This window comes from Lytechinus pictus, chromosome 3 (genome assembly GCF_037042905.1).
Source record: "Lytechinus pictus isolate F3 Inbred chromosome 3, Lp3.0, whole genome shotgun sequence".
Lineage (NCBI taxonomy): Eukaryota > Metazoa > Echinodermata > Echinoidea > Temnopleuroida > Toxopneustidae > Lytechinus > Lytechinus pictus.
This window is the reverse complement of record NC_087247.1, coordinates 52695724-52722262: the sequence shown is the minus strand read 5'-3', so window position 1 is coordinate 52722262 and position 26539 is coordinate 52695724. Positions and strand designations below refer to the sequence as shown.

General features: G+C 33.6%; 1 protein-coding gene across 1 annotated transcript; it reads right to left on the bottom strand.

Moving 5' to 3' along the window:
- Positions 1 to 14245: 14245 nt before the first annotated feature.
- LOC129257027 (potassium voltage-gated channel protein Shal-like) lies at positions 14246 to 20031 on the bottom strand. Its single transcript, XM_064097349.1, has one exon. The coding sequence runs from the start codon at positions 19458 to 19460 to the stop codon at positions 18363 to 18365; it is 1098 nt and encodes a 365-aa protein (XP_063953419.1). The 5' UTR covers positions 19461 to 20031; the 3' UTR covers positions 14246 to 18362.
- Positions 20032 to 26539: the final 6508 nt, after the last annotated feature.

The window sequence follows — 26539 nt, the reverse complement described above, 5'->3', positions numbered from 1 at the left end:
AGTAATTTACCATTTGATTTACATCATTTTTAAAATCTATTCTTCTCTCTTCCTCCATCCTCTGCTACACATCTCTCTATCTTTCTTTCACTTTCTCTGTCTGTCTGTTTAGCACACACTCTCTCCCTCCTCATCAATTTGTATCCCTGCATTTTGCTATCTTTAAGCAGTGTCCTAACACATCTCTGTTGTACCATTTCCCCGTCTGTGCCTCTAGCCGTAGGTGATAAATATGACGCTAAGTGATACCACTCTATTGAGCAATATGATATGAGCATATAGCATGCAAGCTAAGGCTAGGGTAGCCAAGGAATGACTTACAGGAAAAGAGGAAATTAAATGTCAATTTCCACGCTTCTACATCATAGCATTTTGAGGAGCTGTTTCTTTGAGAATGTTCTGTGCAGGAAATCGATTTGAGAATTGTTATGTTGGCAAAGAAGCAAAAAGTAGGGTACGTGTAGACTGAAGATCCTTGGCTTAAAGATGTTGTAAAATCTATTACTAATGTCAATACATAACGTCACACTCACAATTTTGAGTCAATTCAATTAAAAGTTAATGTTTGGTTGATAATTAACATGTATACCCTTCCCCCACCCCTATAAATAATGATTTAAAAAATAATGATACGAGGAAAACTAACATATAATACTCTCATAGATTTAAACAAAATATGCATTTTAATCAGTGTAAAATAACTATAAAGCAATTTAAATACACTGAAGAAAAAAATTGTGGCAAATAAAGTTAAGACTATAGAGAGCATTGAGGGCAAGTTTTATATATTTGTAACAAGATCTTTGATTTTTTTATTACAAATGACAGAATAGCAAATGAATGTTTAAAGACTTCAAAATTAAATCATTAATGGACTTTAAAAATCCTAGACAATGTCAAACAAAAGCAGTAACCATGAGCAATAATTGGAGAAAACAGGGCTTTAAAAGAATTAAAAAGGACAGCTTATATAATAGTTCATTATATCTGGAAAAAAAAGTTTGAGCAAGCCAAATATTGTCAAACGAATCGGCACTTTACATGTAGGCACATAAAGTCACATACATTAATCATGTTAATTTGGGATAAACTCAACTGACTGAGCACTTTGCATATTTTGTCAATTATTGGCCAATTGCTCATTTTCTAAAAGAGTCTTAGAAAGATTATACAGGTTTACTGTCATACAAATATTTTTTTTAGATTCTGATAATATATATTGTGTTGTTCCAGATGAAATCCCTTAAGAAGGAAATACATGTATCTTCACATTGTTAGTCTACCCATACAATTTTTTTTTATCTCCCAAAGCTAGTTGATAACATATACTTGTATAATTGTATTCCACTGAACAATAACTGATGAAATAACTACATATTCTTGATTCATATTTTCCAACCCCCAAAATAACAAAAAAAAAGGAAAAGCTTAGTTCAGGTTTATGGTTTCTAAAATATATATTAGGCAAAACCTTGCTAGGAAATTCAACCTGTAGAACCCCATTGATTGCAGTGGATAATAGAAAGTTGATTGAACACAGTAGTGACTCACATTCTTGTACTTGATAAATTAAACCATGAAATTTACACACCCACGGTTTACCAATACACACTCGCACACACCTATATGCACACACCCACCCACACACAATAACATGTCTGAGCTTTTGTTTGCCTGGTCAATTTGAATAAGAATAGGAGAGAACGCGTTGATACTCTCTTTCACTCTCTCATCCACGCAACATTCCGCTACGCAATTGAGTCTTCTTGCAAGGAAAGAAAGAAAAAAAAAGACATCAATAATATTGATTAGACCTAGCTAGTGGTTGGATGGCAATATACATTTGTTTGTGTTCAAATGTGAAAAACTTGGACAGCCTCAATGACTGCTACAAATTACTGGAAGCGCTTCAAGTGGGCATTTTAATATGTCCATAACAATACAACTTGTTCCATATACTTGCTGTACTTAATGCACTCATAGATGGAGAGAGTATTGAACTTGGTGTACATTGATTAAATTACAATATTCTATTTTTTTACAAGTAATGAGTACCAGCTTAATATTTCAAATGGTTTACAAAAGATCATTGATTAACCTTGCAACCAATCTCTTTTTCTTACTATGGTTAAAATTACCCAGTATTTCCAGAGTTCATAGTACTGACAAAAACTACTATGTATTCATTAATTCATACATGCATCAGGTTACATACATTCTTCATTAATTTTATTGTTTCAAGCCTGATTTTCACAATGCAACCTTCAACTACATGTATCTTCTTCAGAAAATTTACATACATTCCTAAATTGCTAAACACACTATGTTCTGCTAACATCAATGACTACATTGCAAACAAAAATGATCTAATGTGATAAAGTGAGTTTCTTTTTTACTTTTAAAATATTGTCCAACTCATATCCTTACCACTCATAGAATGGTTGGATCTGAATTCAACTGTAGATTATGCAAATAATCAAATTGTAGGCCCCTGTAGGACCTCTATTTTAAACACTTTGCACAAATACAATGAAATCATGATTAATGCAGGGCTTGAGGAGTAAGGTCTCATGGAATCTATCCAACCCTGGGCAAAATATAATGACAGGCTTTTAAGCAAGTTATTCTGATTTCTTTTCAGCTTGATCCTTGTCATAGCATATAATATCTCAATAATTGGTCAAATGAATTGATTTATGCATGAACATATTTAATATTTCCTGCACCAATAACTCTCTACATGACTTTATTCCAGTTTTCTTGCAACTATTGTTGCCTTTATTGCATTGACTGTTCCACAAATAATTAATTTCAGAAATAATCACACATCTCACACACACTAGTACATGTACAAAACATCTGTTTATAAATGGAACAAATATATTCTAGAAATAGTTCTGAAAGACACAATTATCTACACATGAAAGCTAAATTAAAAACACAAGTGGATATTTTAGAACAGATACATGTACTACTGATATTTTTGATCAACTGATATATTTGTCCATGGCTTGACACAGGATAACTGTTTAACTCACATTGACAACAGGGTTTTGTGTCCTGCAATGCAAAGGTTTGTGATAGATTACAAATAGAGATTATCTGATTGGTTCTTGTAAAGGAATAACAATCTAGATTGGCCAATGAAATATACTGATTGAGAAGGGGCCTTTGTGAAGTAAAATTTCTTAATAATCATACTCATTCAGAGTAATAAATGATTGCATTAATAATATTGCATGCTAGATTAACATGTTAGCAATAACAGCTCTGTATCTAAAAGAATAGCATCATTCTATGTGAATTATTACTCAGTTTATTTTTCTAACCCCTATTCAAAAGGTTTAGTGAAGTTGATTTAACTAAAGGCACATTTCCCTTTGAAAAAAGACACTACATATTCTTTTATTCAGCAGATCTTTCTGCACCATCTATTGAAACTGCATATTTGCAAAACTTCAGTGTCAATTAAGGTTTACATGTAGAGGGATCCAACAATTTAATGATTTCCAATGTAAAATTACGATTATATAACTATGCAACTACATCAACAGTAAATATATATCCAGTAAGTTAACATCAGCAATAGATAACATCAGCATGAGTAAAAAAAAAAGTCATATATATGGAGATTCTCTGTCATTAAATAATGAATTGTGTAAAATAGATTAATAGCACAAATACATGTACACAATGGAAATTATATATCTAGAATAGTAAACTGCATATACATGTATAGAGTTTGATATCAATGATTTTATGGCACTAAACATATCGTTGAATAAGATTCATACATGTATGATCTATCATAAGAGTAACATTATCATCATAAATGTACCATCGTCACTCCAATGAGTGCACAACGACCTAACCGAATTTAATCTTGACACTGCAACCTTTCACTAACGTGCCAGGTGCTGCTCCATCTTAAGGTTGCACGGTCAGAAAAATAATCCCAGTGAGATTAGCTATTTTAGGCAGGAGATAATGAATGAACTTGCCTATCTCTCTCATAAGATGTGATTATAAACTTGACTCTCAGCCTCAAAACTGATTAGACGCACTAGCTAGTTAGCCATACAGATCAATTCAGCTCTGTTAGATTCGGCTCATGAATAAAAAAATGCAGTAAGGTTGACCTTACAGAGATAACAATTTCTTTAAAATTTAAGCGGGGTTTCTTATATGTAGAAGAATATATAAAAATCTTGGTTTAAAAGCTAAGTTGCCATTTTCTAGCATTGTTTGTTTTCAGCAAATAATTTTGAAAAACTGCAAGTGATAAAATCAAAGATCCCAAAAATTTGAGACAACTTGGTTTTGTAAAGCTGTTATTGATTACTTTTTAAATACTTATTTTTATTAGATGACCGTATGCTACATGTATACAAGTTTGTCAACTCAGTACATTAGAATGATGTCTGTAAGCAATCAGATTCTAGTTGGTCCGCACACAACTAACTTTGGGGAGCATTCCAAAAAAGATCCAAATTCAATTTTTAAACATAGGCCTACTACTGTAAGAGGCTTTGGAATCCTACATGTATCTGGTACCCACTCAACACTTGGGTGGAAAGAAGCAATATGTAGATTGATGCCTTGCCAAAGACACAAGGCCACAAAGAGATTCAAACACACATCTAATTACAAGGCAATGTTTAGAACTGCTAAACTAACTCTTTGATACAAGATGACACAAGACTCTTTTTATTTTGTCTCGATTGTCAGAAAAGATACAACAATCATATGCAAAGAGATGCAAAATGCCCTTTTCAAGCATTAACTCTGAACCAGCAAACTTTAGTGTGTAATAGTGTGTATTATTAAACAGAGAAATGTTTATATTAGTCAGTAAATAACCCTTCAGGTGTATGCAAACACTGTTAATCAATCAGCATGGTTACATGTACTTAACAGGTACTTGATCAACTTAGTAATAAAGGGAAAAGAAACTTTTTGAATTTATTAACAAACATTGAATCTCTGGCAGTATTTGCTCACTTTCTGTAACCAATTCATGTTTAACTTCCTAAAGTAAATGACTGATTAAAATCAGAGGGAAGGGCTTGCTCAGCACTTGTTTATCTATATGAGTTACCATAACAATTGCATATATTTTTCAAACTTTACGAGAATTTCAAAGCAATGGTTTTATTTCAATAATATTCTATATCCAATGTGGATTAATTCAATCACATACATATATTTATATACTGACTGGCCTTGAGGAAACAATAACTTAATTGCACAAGGATGCAACATAATGTTTCCCTGGTCTTCATATAAGGACATCTTTTAGATAACTTTTTTTTTAATGATTTTTAATGTACACCTGTAGGGTCAGTCACTATTACCTCTATTATTAATGACCATTTACATGACTTTATATGAGTATTAATTACATAAATTGTCAAAATATTTAATCAAATTAAAAATGAAATAATAAAGTTGAAATAAATCTAAATTTGTATTTTCACATAAAATGGAGCTGCACTGTATAGTGTATACATAGGCCTACATTGATGGTTAAGTATATTATGGACTATACATGATCACCTATTAAGGGACTTAGGAAATAAAAACAAAAGTTTATATCTTGTTTTACACTGAGGGAAAATCACTGTCACAGAAGTAGGTCTACAGAAACAGAAAAGACTCCCTCCCCTCATTCAACACACTGAAACATTATAATTAAAAAGTTTTGAACAAAACAATATGATCTGAAATTTCCTACACATATTGATCAACTTCTGTATAAAAAATAAACTTCTATCAAGTCACAGATGAGTGAGTGCATTTTTTGTGTTGTTTTCATGGATAAATATTCAGTCAATTGAAATAAAAGCCAATATATGCAAACCAAATTCAATTTACTATTATCAATTTCCTGACATTGAGATGTGTAAGACCAATGCTTCTATGTGTAAACTAGACATTGCATTTATATATACATTGTACTATTCTTGGTTTCGTGATATACAAGTATATGTAGTTAAGTAAGCATTACAAAGTAAGATAATACTTTTGATCTTGACAATACACCACATCTCAATGATTCATATAAACAATCATATTTGTGTTTTCATGAATGGGGCTATATATAGCAGTTGGCTGGTAAAACTTTGAAACCATCATGTTATCCCTGAGAAAATGTCAAGGTGTATAATGTAAATTAACCTACCACTTTGAGGAAAAGAGCCGCCCTATCATAAATATAATCATATTTCCACTGCAATTGGATATGTTTCATATGTCGGTGTTACAAATTTTCAACCCCCGGCGCAACTGACATCGTCCATCCCTGTTCATTACCCAATTATTGACTTGTCATATGTGCCGTTGGAGCGAAGGGAATACGATGGCCACATGCGTAGCTCTATAGTCAAAGAAGCCTATCGAGATGCATGTGAGGTGATTGCAGCCAAGGAATCTATGCATACTGACAAGGGGCCCCATCTACGGGGGAAGGGGGATTTAGATGAAGGTATTTCACGCTAGGAAATACTGTAGACATCGACAAGATAGGTCTGTTCATTTCTACAGGAATTGCCAATGAATTATGAGAATCGATGCTAAGAGAGGGTTGTTATAAAAAAAATAGATCTGAATTCATAAAATGTGTGAAATTTCATGCATTTTGAACAACAGTTAAACGTGTACTGAGCATTTTACCTCCATTCACAATTTTCAACATGAGGGCCAAAATACAAATTACAGTCTTGAGAGAATCAAATATTCATAGCATACTGCAACACATTGAGGATTGATGAGTAGCTTGGGATGAGGAGGCAATTGCTCAATATTTTGCAAGAAATTGACACATTAGCAATACAAATGCATAGACCACAATAAAAAATAAGAAAAAACAAGACTGCTACGCTTTATATAATATTAGAATGTTATACAATACAAAAATCTAACTCACATTACTGAACCTATACCAAATTAGCTTTAGTCAAGCTTTAAGTTATATATATATATAGATATTGTAAATTGTTGACAAGGTATACTACAAAGGGTACAAATTATATTTGAATTATTAATGCAAATGAAAATGTTAATATAAGCTCTGCATATAAATCTAGACATTCTTAATCTATCTTATCAACAACAATCTTTTTATGTCAAAAAGTCTACACAATCAATTCTATCAGTGACATCATAGCTAATTTATTTTCCTTATTTTACTACACTGATATTTATAGGACCTTTTTTTAAGCAAGGAAACAAAACAAATAAATCAATGTACATTATTTGAATGAATGTAGTTCTACTCGTCCTTTAAGAATTAGTGATCCATATAAACAGGCAGTAGAGCTGCCATCAAAGACTCATTACCAAGCTCTTCTCTTCTCATAAATATGAAAACATGATCATGAACTATGTGATGACATTTTAAGATGGACTCCTTACAGAGTTTATAGGCAACATGGCTAGCCACTGTGCATACATACATTTTTAACACTCTAATTAGACTAGATTGAACTAGGATAATAAAGTTGCATGTACTTTTAATAACATTTTCCTCTAATAATAATGATAATAATGACAGTGATGTCTTATTGAGCACACACAGTCCAGAGACACTTGTGGCGCTGGCACAGCAACAGTTCCTTAGGATACACAGATATAATCAACTACAAATATAAATGTAAATGAAGTCAACAAAGAGATCTTAAGGTACGACAAGTCCAGATTTGCATCACCCAATAGTACCAATAAGTGTCAACATAAGGATTTTGATAAGCACAATCTGTTTTGTGGAAACATACATGTTTTTAAATTACAGTACACTTCTCTCAGAAGTATATGGAACACCATATTACTTCAATTTCTCTTAAAATGCTATGAAATGAAATATCTCATCTGCTATCGAATGTAACCATCCATTACCTACATTGTGCACAAAAATTACAGTTCTTTGACAGAATAAATGAGGATAACACGCATCATAAAGATGACCTTGGCGACTTTCATAATGCACATATAGAAATACAAAACTATTGTAATAATGCTTTATTGAATATGTAGTTTGTAATAAATTTGTGATAACAACAAATATAGCGGTTACAAGATACATCAAAAAGGGTTTACTGGTGAAGAAAAATACAAAATTTCAATCAGTATTTGTAAATGTAATGTTTGCCTGAAGTCACTATTCATAACCGAGAAACTACTGAATTAAAATAACTACCCCTATCTGGCTGGTTCCAGGGACAAGCAAACAAATATTTAAACACAAAATTAATCAATAATCATATGATCATAGGGAATATATACTTATTTGGATTTGCTCATGCACAATATATATGTTGACTTTTGTTCTACATACACACATGTATTTCAGTATGTCTGTGTGTATATGTCCTGCAGGTTGCTTGTCTCTTTGAACATATTTTCTTCCTTGTTTAATACCTTTTCATTGTATATGTATTTGTTACTTGTATGCAGGGCCCCCAAGAAAAACAGTGCTTAGTCCACTGATGGGGTTACCCTGGGTAAACAAAACGAAATAAATAACCCCCCCCCCCAAAAAAAAAAAAAAATGACTTCATGGGCTAGACAGCGGGTGATTAACAATGGAAATATAAATATTTTTCATGTGGACATTAGATTATATACATACATGTAGCCAAGATGTAGGCCTATATGTTGAGATGCCCAAATCTAATCAAATATTAACATGTATACTATCATATAGGTTTACTATGTATAAGCCACACTTTATTGAAGCACACATTTCTACACCATTTGAGCCAGTGTGTATATGTGTGTATTAATAATATATCACTTTCATTTAATTATGATCAATACCCTCAAGATAAATTAACAACATAATAGTCCATAGTCCATGACAGTCTTTAAGTTAAGTGCATATGTTGAGTAATGAACACAGATGCATAAAATCCCACTATATTTCCAAAAGCAGATATTCACATCAGATAGGACATGTCATGGACACACACATTTAAATATGATACTCTTTATACAGATTGGTTTCAGAAATATGAACCTGTGACTTCTGGTACAGCAATGTCATTCACCATTACATACAGTGGAAGCCCTTCTACTGCACACATTCGCATCGCTGCACACCACACACAGAGTATTCACACAAAGTTTGCTATTATAAATGATAAATGAGATAGAATCAATAGCAAATTTCCAGTCCAAATGGTCAAGCAATAATTTTCCATGCTGAAAAGGAACAGATGGGAATTGATATCATTACATATTGCACTGATGTATTCTAGAAAATCATTAACACTTATAAAGGTAAACATACCGTCTCTTACTTACATGTATCTATGTCTTCTGTATTCATGGATGTATTCCAGGTCCATTGTCATACATGTACAAGTGCATTTCAACTCGGTTATGTCGTGCTTGTCATTTTCTTTCTTTGAAATACACTTGATCATTTTCATTAAAGAAGATGACAAAAACATTGTGAATATGAAAATAAAAGAACACTAACTTGTAAAACTTCAAATTTTCAATCCCAACTGGCTAATGCTTCTAAAACTGATTTACAATATGTTTCTTTTTGAGTTTCAGCCAAAATATATAGGCCTACAATTTAGAGATGTCTTATAAATTCTCACAGAATTATTGGCGTTTTCTGGTAACAATACAAATCAGATTTTTAAAGATGCACTCAAATATAAACTATGGTATATGTCAAAAATGTTACTTATCCAGGAGAGTTCTTTTTTACCTTGATTAATAGTGTTGCAACTTGACACATGCATCTGTATCAGTCATTCTCAGTGAATAAGATTTGTAATAATGTTCAAGTTTTGTAGAATATTTGATTTCCAACACAGAATTCAGTTTATTAAATCAATCATTCAGTATATCTTACTCATATTTAATTGCAAATAATTTGAATTATGGTACATATTCCTTCGACCAGAGTTTATAAATGCTTTCTTTTTGCTTGCTCAAGAATCACCCATAAACATGCATGCATTTAAATACAAATACACACATCTCACACACAAACACACATAATCACTTTTCTCTAACAGCTGACAAATACATATATGTGTATGTCTAAGCTACAACTGAGGACCATTGTTTGATGTGTGAGGACTATCTATTGTTTTACAAAAATTAGCTCACTGTATTTGTTTAATACATGCAAACACACATAAACAAAAGACAGAGCTAGTAATTTAATAGATATTATAAAGTTCAATTAACAAACCCAACATAAATTCTTGTTCATACCTCATTTATCGTCAGTGATTTTACGAACCAGTAGAAACCTAATTTTGGATCAATTTTCCCAAATTAAGTTTTTTGCATATTCTGAAAAACCTGTTATTAACTCTATGAAATTACCAAAATTCCTATTGTTTAAAGAATAAGAAAATATCAAAATTTTGCACAGACTGGAACAACCCCCTCCTTTGATTTTACAAAGCAGCCTAAACCATTCTGTCTGTAATATAAAGTCCCCCGGAATGGCACACAGAGCTCAATAACCTGACCTTTAATGTAGATGTTGCGCATATATGCGGCACGTATTCATTGAATGATTTTACAAACTTGCACAAACCGTGGTTTATGCCACTAAAAAAATATACGCATGATGCGCATGATACAAAGTGACCTAAACCCCCTGTTTTTTTATTAACAATTATTAGTTTTTGAAATGCATACCTGCACTTACATGTAATTTCAAATATTGAAAAACTTTGAAAAAATTTTTTTACACATTATAAAATAATAGATTCTGTGCTTCAAATTGATATAAGTAATTGTTCTGGTGTATTTCAAAGCGTGATATTTTTTAAAACATAGTTTGAAAAACATCCACACTTTGATTGCGATTATCTCAAAATCGTGTTTTGGAAACCAGCCAAGGTTTGTGCCAGTTGGTAAAATCACTGACGTTACGTACATGTAATCAAAAGTGGTTTACCCTTTTTATACCAAACACCATAATATTCCAAATTAAAAAAATCCCCTCATATACATGAATATACACCTCAGAATACTGCAAAAATGCTTCAATATTGCAGTGTTTTGACGGAGACAGATATCATGCAAAGCAACAATGTTTGTGTGTATGAACAGGAAAATTAAATGCCTACAAAATTTAAACTGTGCAAGTCATTGAGAGAATACATTCTTGAGATGATTCATTATATTACTGATTCTAAAATGAACAACCTGGGGGTCTCGGTGACAATATGCTATAACCATTTCAGAGAAATCCTGAAAGACAATCAAATGATTGCATAATTTGTAATGCATTCTGGAAGTATAATATTTAACTTTTAAATTATTGATCAGCATGTTATGCAAATATTGCTGGAAAAAAATCAATATTTGTTTCATATCTGCACATGTATATCTACAAACAACTATTTATGGGGAATGCTAAATAGGTTTCTCATAAAAATATCACATTGTTTTCACAAATTAATAGTGCTATATATAATATTTTTTGCCATAATATAGATCAAATTAGTTTTAACTTTTTAGTTTACATGTAATATTTGTGTTTGTTAAACATGCATAATTTTATAATTATAGATGGCTTTGTCAAAAAAATGTGTTTAGTGTGTATCGTATCACTTTGGCTCATCCCCATTTACATCATTTTAAAACTATACTGACTACTGACCACTTGGCCTAACAAGATTTGTGAGTATTTGAACAAACTAGTAAATAATACTATAGCAAATGGTCATACTAAGATAACATTTTGAAAACTATATCAAGCTAGATTATAAAAGTGGATTAGCTCAAAGGAATAAAAAGATTAGATCAAATGGTAACATTACTATATCCGCACTGACAAAATACATGTAGTTTTACCCACTGTGGAGATCTGGGAATCATGCCAACAGGTAAATGTTCAACTAGTTATAAACTATAAATAAATAATAAATGAGAGTCAAATTTTCTTTTTCTCCCCATTAAACCTATATTTGTATCCTATAGCCCCAATCACATGCATAGTCAGGTCCAGATTTGAGAAAAGTAGACTGCCTTTAGCAGGGTGCTACATAACTTTTTAGATGCACTTGCCCTGTTGGGCAAGTAAATTTTTAAATAGTTGGAATATACTTGCCCGAAAAAATCCTTGAAAAAAAGTTTTACTTCTTCAAAAGAAAATAATATGGTTTTTAGAAGCCATTGACCTATTTTTTCTCTCTTTTGACATAAACTGATGTACCTTGTTCTTACATTTCTTTTTACAAAGTGATTTTATCTTGCCCGCCATGACCAAATTTAGGGTCGATATATCATATCGACCCTAATTTTGGTAATTCTACTGTGAGAATTTCGCTTGCCCAATTCGGGCAAGTAGTTTTGGTCTTTACTTCAAAACACTTGCCCGACAATCACTTTTACGTGCCTCAGGCAATCAGACAAGTGCTTATGTAGCACCCTGCTTTAGGCAAATCGTGTTAATGCTGAATTAAGAAGTGTTTTAACATAATTTGAGGGCGCTGAATCCAAATATGTTGTTTGCCAACCTTGAATTTAATGTTAAAATCCTCAAAATGGCAAAAACAATATGGCTGCCATTCTACACCCTTTTTTGCTCTATTTTGACCCCCTTAAACTTGCAACAATAATGTTTTTCAATTGTTTTTGGTACTATTTGATGTCAGGAATAACAAGTCTATCAAAATCCGCATCCGGGAAAGTGGTTATTTTCAAAATGGCGTCTAGAATGGCCGCCATTCACTGAAAATTAACATATCCAACTCTTTATCCACCTTAGACATCCATTTTCGATGCATATTCAATGATGTAGGGCGTAAAAGGTCTACTGATACAGGTAGAGTGAACATAAGCACGCCAGGATACCTGGAAATCCAAAATGGCGTCCAAATTGGCTGCCATAGCCTAAAAATTCACAATCTATTACCTATTTTACTGTCTTTAATTTGGGTTTTATTCAATGGTGGTTTTAAGGGTCGAGTAGAAAATTAGGGCAAGTTACAAGGAGAGTCAGCGATCCACTATGTCCAAAAATCCAAGATGGCTTTCAAAATCCGAGCCTAAAATGGCTATTGTTATCTAAAAACCCTAACAACCGACATAGTTGTTTAATATCCGCCTGGGAAATATGATATTGGTGTCTAATCCACGGTTTAAATGGTCAAGTAATATGTTGGGACAAGTTACAAGGACAGTCAGTGGTCCTGTATGTCCGTCCCAAAATCCAAGATGGTTTGCAAAAATGGAGTCTCAAATGTCTGTCGTTAAGTTAAAATCGACAGTTTGTTTAATAACTGTCTGGAGAATATGATTTTATGGTGTATAACCTGTGGTTCGAAGGGTCAAGTAATACGTTGGGACAAGTTTCAAGGACAGTCAGTGGTCCTGTATGTCCAAAAACCCAAGATGGTTTGCAAAAATGGAGTCTCAAATATCTGTCGTTAAGTTAAAACCGACACGGTTTGTTTCATATCCTGGGGCTATATGATTTTGGTGTTTAATCCATGGTTTAAAGGGTCAAGTAATACATCAGGGCAAGTTATAAGGACAGTCAGTGGTCCACCATGTCCAAAAATTAAAGATGGTTTCCAAAAAAGGAGTTTAATATGGTTGTTGTTACCTAAAAACTGACATAGATTGTTTAATATCCGCCTGGGGTATATGGTTATGTTGTCTAACCCTTTGTTTAAAACTTCAAGCAATACATCATGTACATTAGGATAAGTTGGACAGTCAGTGTTCCTGTATGTCCAAAAATCCAAGATGGCTTCAGAAAAAAGGAGTCAAAGATGGCTGCTGTTACTTAATAATGGACATAGTTCATTTAGAATCCACCTGGGAGATATAATTTTGGTGTCTAGCCTATGGTTTCAATGGTTAAATAATACTTTTGGATTAGTTACAATGGTATGAAGCAGTCCATTTTGCCGAAAACCTCAAAGATGGATAAAAAAAATGCGTCGAAAATGAGTACCATAAGTTAAAAATAGTCATAGCTATGTGAAAAAAAAATGTTTGGTGTCTACGCTATTGTGGTTTGAAGGCTCAAATAATACTTTGAGACAAGTAACAAGAATGGTCAATTTTCTGTTTTTTTCAAAAATTAAAATCCAAAGTGACTTCTAAAATTGCGTAATATGACTGTTGTTCCCTACTCATGAAACCTTAGAATAGTTCTAAGCACTAACATGATGTGTCTTGAAGTACTTATCAACTTGTTAACGTTACTTTTTAGGTAAAAGTGTACCCCATCTTTAAAGTTTTTTTTTCGGGTTTTTACACCACCGCCTAATTTTGTACCTTGTAACACTTATTTTAAGAGCCTTAAAAACATAGCAGAGACACCAAAATAATGGTTCTACATGGGATAATATAAATTATGAAGTATTGCCATTTTTGTATCAATAGTGGCCAATTTGAATGCAATTATGCAAGCCTTCTTCAATTTTTGGACAACAGCGTATCCCTGCAATACGTCTTAACCTATATTATTTGACCCTTGAAATCATGGGAAAGATACAAAAATGTCTTTAGGTAGACAGCATATGCACTTTTCATCAATTTTTTTTTAGTAACAGCAACCATTTTTATAAAGTCATCATGCATTTTTTGACAATCTGCACCACTGACAAATCTTGAAACTTTTCCAATGTATATAATTTTTCCCTTGGAACCATTATTTTGTTTTCTTTTCTTTTTGGATAGAGTCCCCAAATTATGTTTACCAGGTGGATATTATATCAATTTTGACAATTTTAAAGTTACAATGTCCTTTATTGACGCCATTTTGGAAGGTAATCTTGGATTCTCTGACACACTCACTGACTATCTTGTAAACATGTCCCGATGCATTTCAAGCTTTTTAATATAAACTAATTTGTTGACGCTGCAGCAAGCTATAGATTATTTTCATTTTTGGAGTTGATAGTACTACGACTGCCATTTTGGACGCCAACTATAATCTGTCTCTATAGATTTTGAGATTTTGTTTAACCCTAAGTTTCATGAAATAGATACTTATACCCTAAAAGTTATGACATTTAAAAAACTTAACCTCGGTTAAGATTTGATGTTGACTTTGCCGCCGCCAAAGTCCGATTATTGCCGCCGTCAGATAGGCGACGTCCATATCTTGCTTCTGCTATGCGGGCAAGGAAAAATCGGCGAACATTGAGTAAAATTCTTAATGTGAGTTTGCCAGCATCTCCCAAAAATTATCAAACATTTGTCCCTATATTATTTGTCAATCAGCAGTTGTGAATCACGGCAGCCATCTTGGAATTAAAGATGGCTGACGAATCAATCAATCGGATGCTTTATGTTTGCAACCCTGGGTATAAAAAATATAGCATAGACCAAAATTCTGAAATATAATCACCTATAGAAATTGTTTAATAGGGGAAACCGCATTCAAAATGCTGCCATTTTTTTTTTTGCCAATTTGACGGTGAATTTGACGGTGAAAACATCGGAATCAAGTTTGGCAAACAGCATTTTTGGATTCAGCACCCCTGAATTGCCTTAAAACGATTGATAAATCAGCATTAACACAAAATGCCTAAAGCACTTTTTCTGAGCACATTTTTGAAAATCTGGACCTGACTAGCCGTGACTCCATGAATTGTGCAAAACCCCAAAATGCACTCGCTGAGCTCCTGTGGGGGTATACTTAATATATGCACCTGATCTACAATCATGATATACCTCAAATGTTTGTTAGTTGACACATTTCTTTGATTACATCTGTGAATCTGGGTAGCCAATTAACATTGTTGTTATCATCTCAATCGCACTATACTTCTACGACCACATTTTCAGCATGTTCAGTGTATTTAGACTTTTCAAGCCATTCACAATCAATTTCATTAAGACTCTCCTTATAAAAAAAAAACAGTCAACAGTCAGCGTAATTGTGTTCACACATCCACAAACAAAGGCTCATGATATGCACCTTTGTTTGTGGATATGTTATTATTTATACACACATGCGATTCTTGAATTCAATCATTCTTTTCCAAGACTGTAAGAAATGAATAGAAGATAAGTTTATTTCTGAGCAAAATATTGCAGCAGGGAATATGAAATCTGGAAAATGCCTTTATAGATAATCAGACTTTTAAACAGAGAAGCCAAGTCTTATCAAAAGCATTTTTATATAGGCTAATCATAATATTCTTTCTGCTGTTACTTTCTTCTGACTCAATTAAATTTGACAAGCATTGTATCTTCTTACCAGGAAGACAATTATAGAGTCACTGAATTTAAAAGAAATCATATCTTTCTTTATGAAGAAAATATTGAAGAAAATTAGAATAATCAACAGAAGCAGTAACAAAAATGACAAATTCAAATATTCCAATAAGGGTCTTTTTAGGTACCACTGTATGTGCATTTTTCAAACTAATAATCACCTCCCCTAAAAAAAATATCACCTTGGTCCTATGGGGTGCATATGTTAATGCTATAGTTGACAACCGATTCTTATACAGTAATGTAAGGTAGAGAACATTTCAAGCATGGCAATTACAAAAATGTGAAAAGCCAAAGCCAGGATTCTTAGAGATTGAGAAAGGACAGCATTTTAAGTAAAGAAATCAGACAATAAAAATTATACTTTTATATACATCATCAGAAAGAAAGGAATACTTTGTATATCCCTTGCACATTCTTTTTTTAGAAATATACATGCATACATAAAATTCATTTGTTTTCTTAGATATATGATAGCCCCAGTGACATTTTAAGTGTAAAATTCTATTAAGCATGCACAATTGATTTAGGCATGTATCACAGCCCTACCCTGCCTGTGTAGAGTAACTGTGGTGTTTATATGAAAGCCATGAATTTTTAATGAGCTTGTGTTCGAAAGTCATCAAAAAATCTATAAATCCAATATGGCGGATGCATTGTGAACTGGATTACTCTATGTGAGGATACATGACCCTTATGTGTGATTTATTAATTTGTTTAATAAGATATGTTTAGCTCTCGTAGAGCTTCATTTTCTTTTCAATTTGACCATTTAGGATACATTTCTACTGTAATTCTATTTATCATTGTCTACTTAATATAATCAAGTGCAATAAAATGCTCTACAAAAGCAAGTTTAATGTTCAAATTACCCAAATGGAAACATATACCTCAACTCAACTTGTAAACATAAATGTTGATATACATCTCCAAAAGTAATTTTGTTCTAAGATTTTACATCCAAAAAATAAGTATCTGTATAGATATTTCAAGAATTTCTGAATTTACTGTAAAATATAAAAATTTGGGAGTAACTATTAAAAAAGAACATATTTATTTTGTTTGTCTCCTTTTCTCAATTCTTATTTCAAATATGTAGGATCTAATCCAATGTTTTTGTTGTGATAATACAAAGATTAATTTACAATTTCATTTCATTATAAAATCTGTGCAAATCAGATTTTTTCAGAATTTTTCATATTACTTTACATCACTTATATATCACAACATTATTGTGTTATATTAGAATTAAATTACTCTATTCAAAATAATGTTTTGTTTATGTAAAATTCAAAATGTGACATATCATGTTTTGTATTACAGCAAAAATGTTATCGTGATAATGAGATTACTTTCTAAAGTGAAAACTTTTTTAAATGCATATAGGATATACCAATACTAGAAACTAACAGTTACACTGTATGTTCTTTGCTAAATAGTCTTATAAGATATAATGAAACAACATTAAAATTTTCTAAACATTTAGTCCTAGACCTATATCTTTTTTTTTTTACTTGATGAAATATTTCTACAGACATATGTAATCTTTTCAAATTATATTTTTTCTGTATATGTGTGTTATAAAGAATATATTTCTTCACCTTATATGATCTCATTATGATGTAGTGGGATTATCTATAGATACACATGCCAATATACACCTCTCTAGAGAACAGTGTATAAAGTAAAGACAGATGCAAGAGGAGAATATGATATTACTATTATGCCAACAAAATAAATTATATAACAATTACATCTCACTGATTTTAAACAATAAATTAATAAATAAAATATAAAATCATTAAATAACGCAAACAAATATAAATGAATAAACAACATGAAAGAGAAGTCACAACAAAACCATTTACTTTTACACTCCTTCAATAAATGTTGTTAATTTTCATTTCCCCAAATATGAGATTAACCAAGAACAAAATGAAATTTAGTTTAATATTTTGATGGGTTTAAAAACCTATGATGTTTTAGAGTTACAAAAAAATATTGAAGATTTTCTTTGGAACTTCAAAAATTAGTAAAACACTACATGGAAACAAGTATTACATAGAATATTCATTTGTTGTTAAACTATAAAACAATATTTCACAATTATAAAAGATTAGAAGGATGTGTTCAAAGAAGGTTACTTACCCTAGCGTAGTCATGGTTACAATAGTATACCAGAAAGCTGCAGGAATGCAGTAAAACTTGGTGTCCTTTGTGTATTTTTCAGCATAGAACATGATTGTGGCAAATATAATAATTGCCATGGACATAGAGAAGAGTAAGAACCCTAGTTCACTAGCACAACTCTTTAGTGTGTATCCCAATATGCGTAATCCTTGTGAATGCCGCGAGAACTTGAAAATTCTGAAGACACGAAATACTCTGAGTGTGACGAACATGCCGCTGAGGCTGTCGTCTTTGAAGAACAAGCCAATGTAGTATGGCAGAATGGCCACTACATCTATAACAGACATCACACTCCTTGCAAATTTCCATCTGCTGGGAGCTGCATAAAGTCTGAGTAAATATTCCACAGTGAAGATCATGACACAGGCTGTGTCAAGGCAAAAGAAGGACCGTTCATATCGTTCGCCACACGATAATGTAGTCACAGTACCAGGTAGAGGGGAACATGGAACAGTCTCTACAATGTTTGCTATGACGGACACGGCAATGAAAAATCCTGTCACATAATAAAAAACAGTAGCGGGTGTTCCAGTGTGGGGGTTTTCAAATCCTCTCCACATTTTTTCTCGAAAACTGGTGAGTGGAACGTTGTCCCCCATCTCTGAGATCCTTTCGTCCATTAGCCTTTCTTGATTATCACGCTTCTTGTCACGATAATCTTCATAACAACAATCACCTATAATTTCGGGCATAAGTCCGAAAAATGCCAGTTCCTCATCAAATGCTGCAATGCATTCTTCCCTTGGGAAATGCATAGTACCTGTGCGATAGAAAGTCAAGATATGGCGGAACAGGTCTGGGTCCCTGTCAAAGAAATACTGGTTTGATTCCTCATCATAGAAATATTCTTTTTCACTGCTTCCCAATAATGTATCAGGGTATTTGTCTAGCATGTGCCTCCATGTTTCGAACTTCCTACCACTGACATTGATACACACACGTCCAAAGTGTTCATTGCGGCGCCGCTCGGGGAGAACCGGCATTGGGTTGGGGGCTACCGGTACCCATCCGATAGCCGCCGCCCGAGCAAATGGCAACCAAGCTGCAGCCATTTTAACTCAGTTTTACACCAGAATCAATCACCTGTGGAAATAATAAGACTTTTTGTCCGATTCAGCTGGTACTTTGTCAATGCTTCCTGCAAACATATTGCAACGATCAAGTTGGATGAATTTAATATCATACTCGGCTCTCAACCGCGGCACACCACAGGATTACCCTGCCCAGACTTCCCGAGCAAATAACAGACGACAAGCCCATGTTAGAGGCAAAAAAGCTGTCATTCATCAAGAAACGCAGCTTTTGATTATTTCAGCTACTTCAGATGGAGATATCGCAAATAAGCTGAAGATTGCACTCAAATGTTATATCCAAATAAGCCCACAAATGTCAAGAATCTGTAACTTCATCGAGAAGAGCATTCGGAATAGCGACGCCATAAACGCTACAGCACAGCTTTTCCATATACACACGGTGGATTGAAAGTGGTGTTGGCTTCATTTGTCGTCGATGTACACAACAGTTAACCGTAATGCATTTGGGAGAATTGGAAAGTGATCATGATTTCAATGTAAATGGCGTGTAAAAACCCCTGTATAACCTGTAACGAATGCCTTTTATGCCAGACCAACTTTACTCTTATTTTACTTAAAAGCTCCGCATTTTGCTGTAATTCTACTTAGGAAGAACATGTGGGGCAAGAACCGGTATTTGTTTAAGCATTCTGTTGAAATAAGTGGTGTTATGAATTGTGTGCATCCATAAGGTAAAACCGGTCTTTACTATGCAAATTACGACGACTCATTTACATAGAAAATCCCGTACGTCGGATAAACCTAACGGTCGGTAAGAGGCGCCCTCGCACTATTTATACTGGATATGAAACAATCGACATTAACACCTTCCTCTTTCCATATGATATTCCCCCAACTTGCGAATGCATTACTTGCAACTTTCGTGAGTGTTTTCAGTAATCACACACAAGCAACAACAGCAAAATCATGAATTTAATGATTTGGGTCCTGTTTCACAGAAAATTGTTAAAATACCAAATGCACAATTTTTACAACAAATTTACAATTAGCCAATCAGACTGAAGAATTTCAGTAGCTTTTAACTGTTATTGCAAATGTGTCATCCTAACAAGTTGAATGAAATAGGCCCCTGGATTCAGTTAGTGTATTGTGTGCAAAATAACATACGAACCAGGCCCGGCAACTTATTGGGTTAGTAGGCAGGTTACATGTACATAATAATAACATCGAATAATGATAAATCACAATAAAATTATATAATATTGAGTATAATTTACGGCACGTGAAATAGTCCACCACCCACTTGTATGTGTGCAAAGATTAAAGTTTTTGAGTTAGTGTTATGTTTAGGATAATTTTTTTTTAATTTAGGCCTGGGGTTGATGGTAAGGGTTAGTTTCAGGGTATGAGGCGGGGTAGATATCATAAGTTTAAATATAACATCATTAAACTATGCGTTTCCAATATAGATGAATACACGTGGGTCATATATATTATATGTATGTTTCAATTTGTACGTAATTATAGCATGTATATAGGTTCATGGTACCACACGATATTTTTACTATAGGTCCCTATTCCTGTCACAAAATTGGTAGATTATTTTAAAGAACTAATACATTCGAATAAAAAACTGTCGAGATTGCAAGCCCGTTTCAGTTGAAATGAAGATAGATCAACTGAACAGCTACATGTGTTACCTCAGAAGTATTACGCCTATTTTATTTTGCGTGTTTATAGGCCTGTACGCTTTAAGCCAAAAGTTGATGTTTTAACCGAAAAGTCATTTTTTATCTGACAGTTACCATATAAGCTGTGTTTCTCAACTAATCAAAATCAAGGAAAGTTGTTACATCTGACAACTTGTCGGATAACAACCACACACTCACACAACACACATATACCTTTGAAGAAAAAACCAGATTTGTTTTCTTCAAATCATCAAATAATCAATATGCTAGTTTAAGTTATGCATTATTATCACTCTTAATATTATTATTATAATTATCATTGTTGTTATTATTATTATTTTAGTAGACAAGTAGTATTATTATTAGTATTATCATCGTCATCGTCGTCATCATCATCATCATTTATTATTATTGATATCCATTGTATTAATTATCATCATAAAATCGACATTTCTTAATTTCTTGCAAAACTGTTAAAGGATCAATATAGAATGGGGGTACGTTATTTTCTTCAATTTTATTAATATCATAATTGCATACAATCACAAAATGGTCTCCTATCTTTGAACAACAGACACTGCAGAAGAGCAAAAAAAAAAATAATAAAATAAATAAATTTACGTCGCCACAAACACGCACAATCACATTTGAGGGAAAAAAGTAAAAAATATAGATTTAAACAAGAGAAGAAAAAATCCCAAAAAAGTTTTTAAGAAAAGTAAAAAAGAAAATGAAGAAAGACAGGCAGAAAAAAGACAAGTGAGAGGAATAAGGAAGGAATGAAAGAGATAATGAAAAGTAATAGAGGACAGTCTATAGTGGCACAGCAGAGTAGTCAATCCCCGCACGTGTACTCTGCAAACCCGGCGAACCCACCGCATCATTCATACTTCATTATGGTGTCGGTCAATACTCACTTTAGAGTGTTGTAATAATGTGTTTTTTTTGCTCGATTACAATCTTGGATTTTTTTCTTAACTTTTCATGAATTTCATTGTTTCTCTTCAAAGGTTGATGGTTTATTCTCCTTTATGATATATCATAAATTTATTAAGCAAAATAATATAATTACGTTAATCCTACATTGATAGGCCTATCCTACTTACTTCAAGAATTGAACAATTTTATAAATTATCTAATATATTCTAACCTATTAATGAGATGTATAATATGTGAATGTGTTTCCTCCTCTTTAGCATATTCTTATTTTTTTCTTTCTTTCCTTTTTATTCCAGAGAATGCCGAATATAAATTTCAACCAAGTTGTAATTTACAAGGTAATATTATCCGTTTGAATTGAAATTCTAAAAATGCATTTTATCATTCAATAGGCTACTCGTTCATTTTCATTTTCTTCACAAAGGGAGAGATATTGAGAAGAATCCAATTAAAGGAAACACTTTGAATAAGTAAATATATTGAGAGTAGACCGGCCAAATTAAAAAATTTCCTTGAATATATTTAGTAGGGTGTAATGGCGTCTGAGATGTCTTTTGATATTTGCCCCCAATGTGGGTGTAACAATTATGGCATGGCCCTAGGAAGCGGGGGTGCTACGTGTATTATTCTACATAGACAGCATCCCCTGGAATTATGGTAGGTGGGGCAAATTGGAGAAATGTAAAGAAAATGACCAACATTTTTTGATGAAACCATTTTTTTTACTTGTCAAATTTGGGAAGCGGAGGTGCTGAGGGTGCAGAAGCACCCCCCCCCAGATTTACCTTGGGGGTGCTGCGTGTATAATTCTACATAGGCAGCACCCCCAGGAATGCTGCACATTGTAAAAAATGTATTTTTTCTTCTTTTTTTTTTGCTTGTCAAATTTCCTAGGACCAAAACGACCTCCATTTTGTAGTGAAACACATTTTTTTTTACTTGTCAAATGTACTTCGGCACCCCCATCGAAAAAATCGTTCCCAGGTCCCTGACTGGTGGGTTTAAAAGGGTGCACATCTGCACCGTGCCCTCCTTTTAGATCCTAAAAAAAGAGGAAAGGGGAGGGGAGATATACATGTAAGGAAAAGGGAGGAAAAAAGAAATAGAAAGAGAAGGAAATGAAGGCAAAGGAAAGAGAAAAAAGAAGGAGAAAAAAAATAAAAGAACAAGGGAAAGTGGGAAGGGAAAGGGGAAATAAATGAAGAGAAAGGGAATGAAAATGGAGTAAAAGATGGGAAATTGGATAGAAAAGAAACGGCAGGAAAGAAAGTGACAGCCTCTGCCCATATATGGGCATAGGTTAATAATGATTATAAAGGAAAGGGCTCACTGGGCTTTTCATCTTTTTTTCCACAAAGGATCGCAAGATAAAAAGAGAGGGGGAGGAGGAAAAGAATGAACCAGTGCGAAAGGATTATCGGGACCTAGTCTGCGTATCCCGCAGCAAAAAGAGGAAAGTAAAAAAAAAAAAGAAAGTGGAAAAAGGAAAATGAAGAGGGGGAAAAAGGTACGGTCTCGTGACAACCCTGCACACTCCCCTTAAAAAAATAACAATGAAGAAGGAAAAAAAAAGACTGAAACTGAAATGTCAGTTGTTTAATTTTGTCACAATATTGTGAATATAGGAGCCTTAAAGTCTTGCCGCCTCTAAATTAAATAGATCTTGAAGGGAAATGGAAAGCTAGAGAGGACTCTTAGTACCGCTGCTAACACGGCACCCTATTTGTGGCGCAAAAAAGTGTGTGTGGGGGGAGGTGGGAAAGAAGAGAAAAAGAAGTGGACAAGAAAAACGAAGAAAATAAGACGGAGTAATAAAGAAGAATAACAAATAAAAGGAGGAAAAGGTGAAGAAAATAATGGCAGAGTACTGGCAGATAGCTCACTTTTTAGGTCATTATAAAAAAAATATCCACTCGCATTTACTTGTTTAATTACATACAAAATTATCACATTCACAAGGATTAGGCCTACATGGCGCTTATCATGTTTTATTCTCAGAATGAAATAAATCAGTTCGCGCCTTACATTTTCATTTTTTTTATAGTAATATACGCATAACGCATCTTTGTCGTGATTACCAAAAATTCTTAAACGTCTCGTTTTCAGTCCTAGCTGACTTACTCCTGAATACATAAAAAAAAAAACGAACAAAACAATGAGGTCGCTGTTCGCACACACATTTTTCGGTTACACTTCGTAATTCCGAAGCTTCGTAATTCCGAAGGTTCTTTATTCCGAAGGTTCGTAATTCCGAAACACGTAAATTGCCTATACCTCGATGTTCGTTAATCCGAAAACGAAAAAGGGTTCGTTAATCCGAACATTTGTGGCGTTATTCCGACGGTTCGTTATTCCGAAGGTTCGATAATCCGAAAACGAAATAAGGTTCGTTGTTCCGAAGGTTCGATAATCCGAAAACGAAATAAGGTTCGTTGTTCCGAAGGTTCGATAATCCGAAAACGAAATAAGGTTCGTTGTTCCGAAGGTTCGTTAATCCGAAAACGAAATAAGGTTCGTTGTTCCGAAGGTTCGTTAATCCGAAAACGAAATAAGGTTCGTTTTTCCGAAAACAAAATAAGGTTCGTTTTTCCGAAGGTTCGTTGTTCCGAAGGTTCGTTAATCCGAAAACAAAATAAGGTTCGTTAATCCGAAAAATGAAAACTGGGAAAGCAGAGGCAGAGACAAGGGGGGGGGGGGGGCGGGTGACACTGTTGCCGTTCCATTGTTATGAGGATGGGAAGGCAAGGGCGGCCGAACGAATTTTCGTTCGGGGGGTAAAACCAAAAAATGAAACTCATACGTCAAAATGGGCACTTTGGTGATATTTTCACCTTAAGATTATCATCTGCTTGAAGTCATTGTGTGATTGATAGTGATTAAGTAGAGAAAAACTTTTTTGAAGTGACTTTTTATTATGGCAAAATGGATATTTAGGCTTTATTTTTCGGGAGAGAGTATAATGAGCGAGCGGCTTGGTAAAAAAAAAAATTAAGGTGAAGTTGTAAAACTCGTTTAGGGGTCATTTATTCTTAAAATGGCATTATTGCGAGGTGTTGCGAGCGTAAATCACAAGCTAAAACTTAAGGGTATTTCAATAAAAAATGAAAATAAGTTTTTAAAAATCCGAGCAGATTTCTGCTGTCATTAAAAAGATGTGCATCTAACTAAAGAATTAACACGAGCGCAAAACGCGAGCTTAAACATACTGACCAGAAAAGGAACCTGTTAAAGAAAGCATTTAGTGACCTCTTTAGGATACATATTTCTCCAATCGAATGATTGAGAGTGCGGAGCGCAAGCTGAAATTTTGCAATATTCCAGCCTGAAAACTTAACTTGTATACTTTAAAAAGAGTATTTTATTTCGAAAAACATGAAAAACGGCATATTTATTTTTGAAAAAGGAACTTTCCCATTTTGGAAAAATATGCATTTCCCTGGGTTTTTTTTCATTTTTGGGGTGCAAGTGCCCCCTGCCTCCCTCCCAGCGGATCCAACTTTTGTCAAATAGGGGGGGGGGGTAAATTTTTTTTCCAGCCATATTTTCCTCGATCGGCAGCTTAAAGTTGATTTTTGTTTGTTTCTTTGAAAGGGTAGTCCTAACAGTCAATAATTAGCTTTATACTTATAAAATAAAGTAAATATGTAATAACATGATAAACCCTTTTTAAATAATGCGAGCGCGAGCTATATTTTTTTTTAAATATGATGGGCAATATGTTTGTGGTCTTCAAAACGAGATGCCTATGTAACTAGATAATAACTGCTAGCAAGAAGCGCGAACAGAAATTTTAAATATAAGCTCTGACCTGATCTAAAGGGGACATTTTAAGAACTTTTTGCAGTTAGCCATGAAGACGATGCGTGTTTTTAAACCAGTGGCGGCCGAACGTATTTTCCTTTTGGGGGGGGGGCATAGCCAAAAAACGGGCCAATAGGGGCATTTTGGTGCAAACGGATATTTTCGCCATAAGATTATCATCTGTGTAAAGAGGTTGTGTGTTTTGTAGTAATAAAGTTGAGCAAAATTTTTTAAGTGATCTCTGATTGATAAGTTATATATTTACGTTTCATGTCTGCGAGCGTAGCGAGCAAGCGGTTTGGGGAAAAAATCGAATCTGAAGATGTAAAATTCACCTTTTTGGTCCATTACTGTTAAAAGGGCATCCTTGTGAGATGTTGCGAGCGGATCACGTGCCCAAACTTTTGGAAATTTCATGTAGGCCTAAAATGATAATAATGGTATGGATATCCAGGGAAGCCACTTCAGTTCTGAAAACTGTTCTCCCAGCTATTATTATTATCCCGGCTTTAGCTGGGCTGCCTAGGCGCCCAAATGAAGGCATTAACGAATTTCTACCGGGTACCCATTCACCTCACCTGGGTTGAGCGCAGCACAGTGTGAATAAATTTCTTGCTGATGGTAATAATTCCATGACTTGGATTCGAACCTACGACCCTCTGCCTT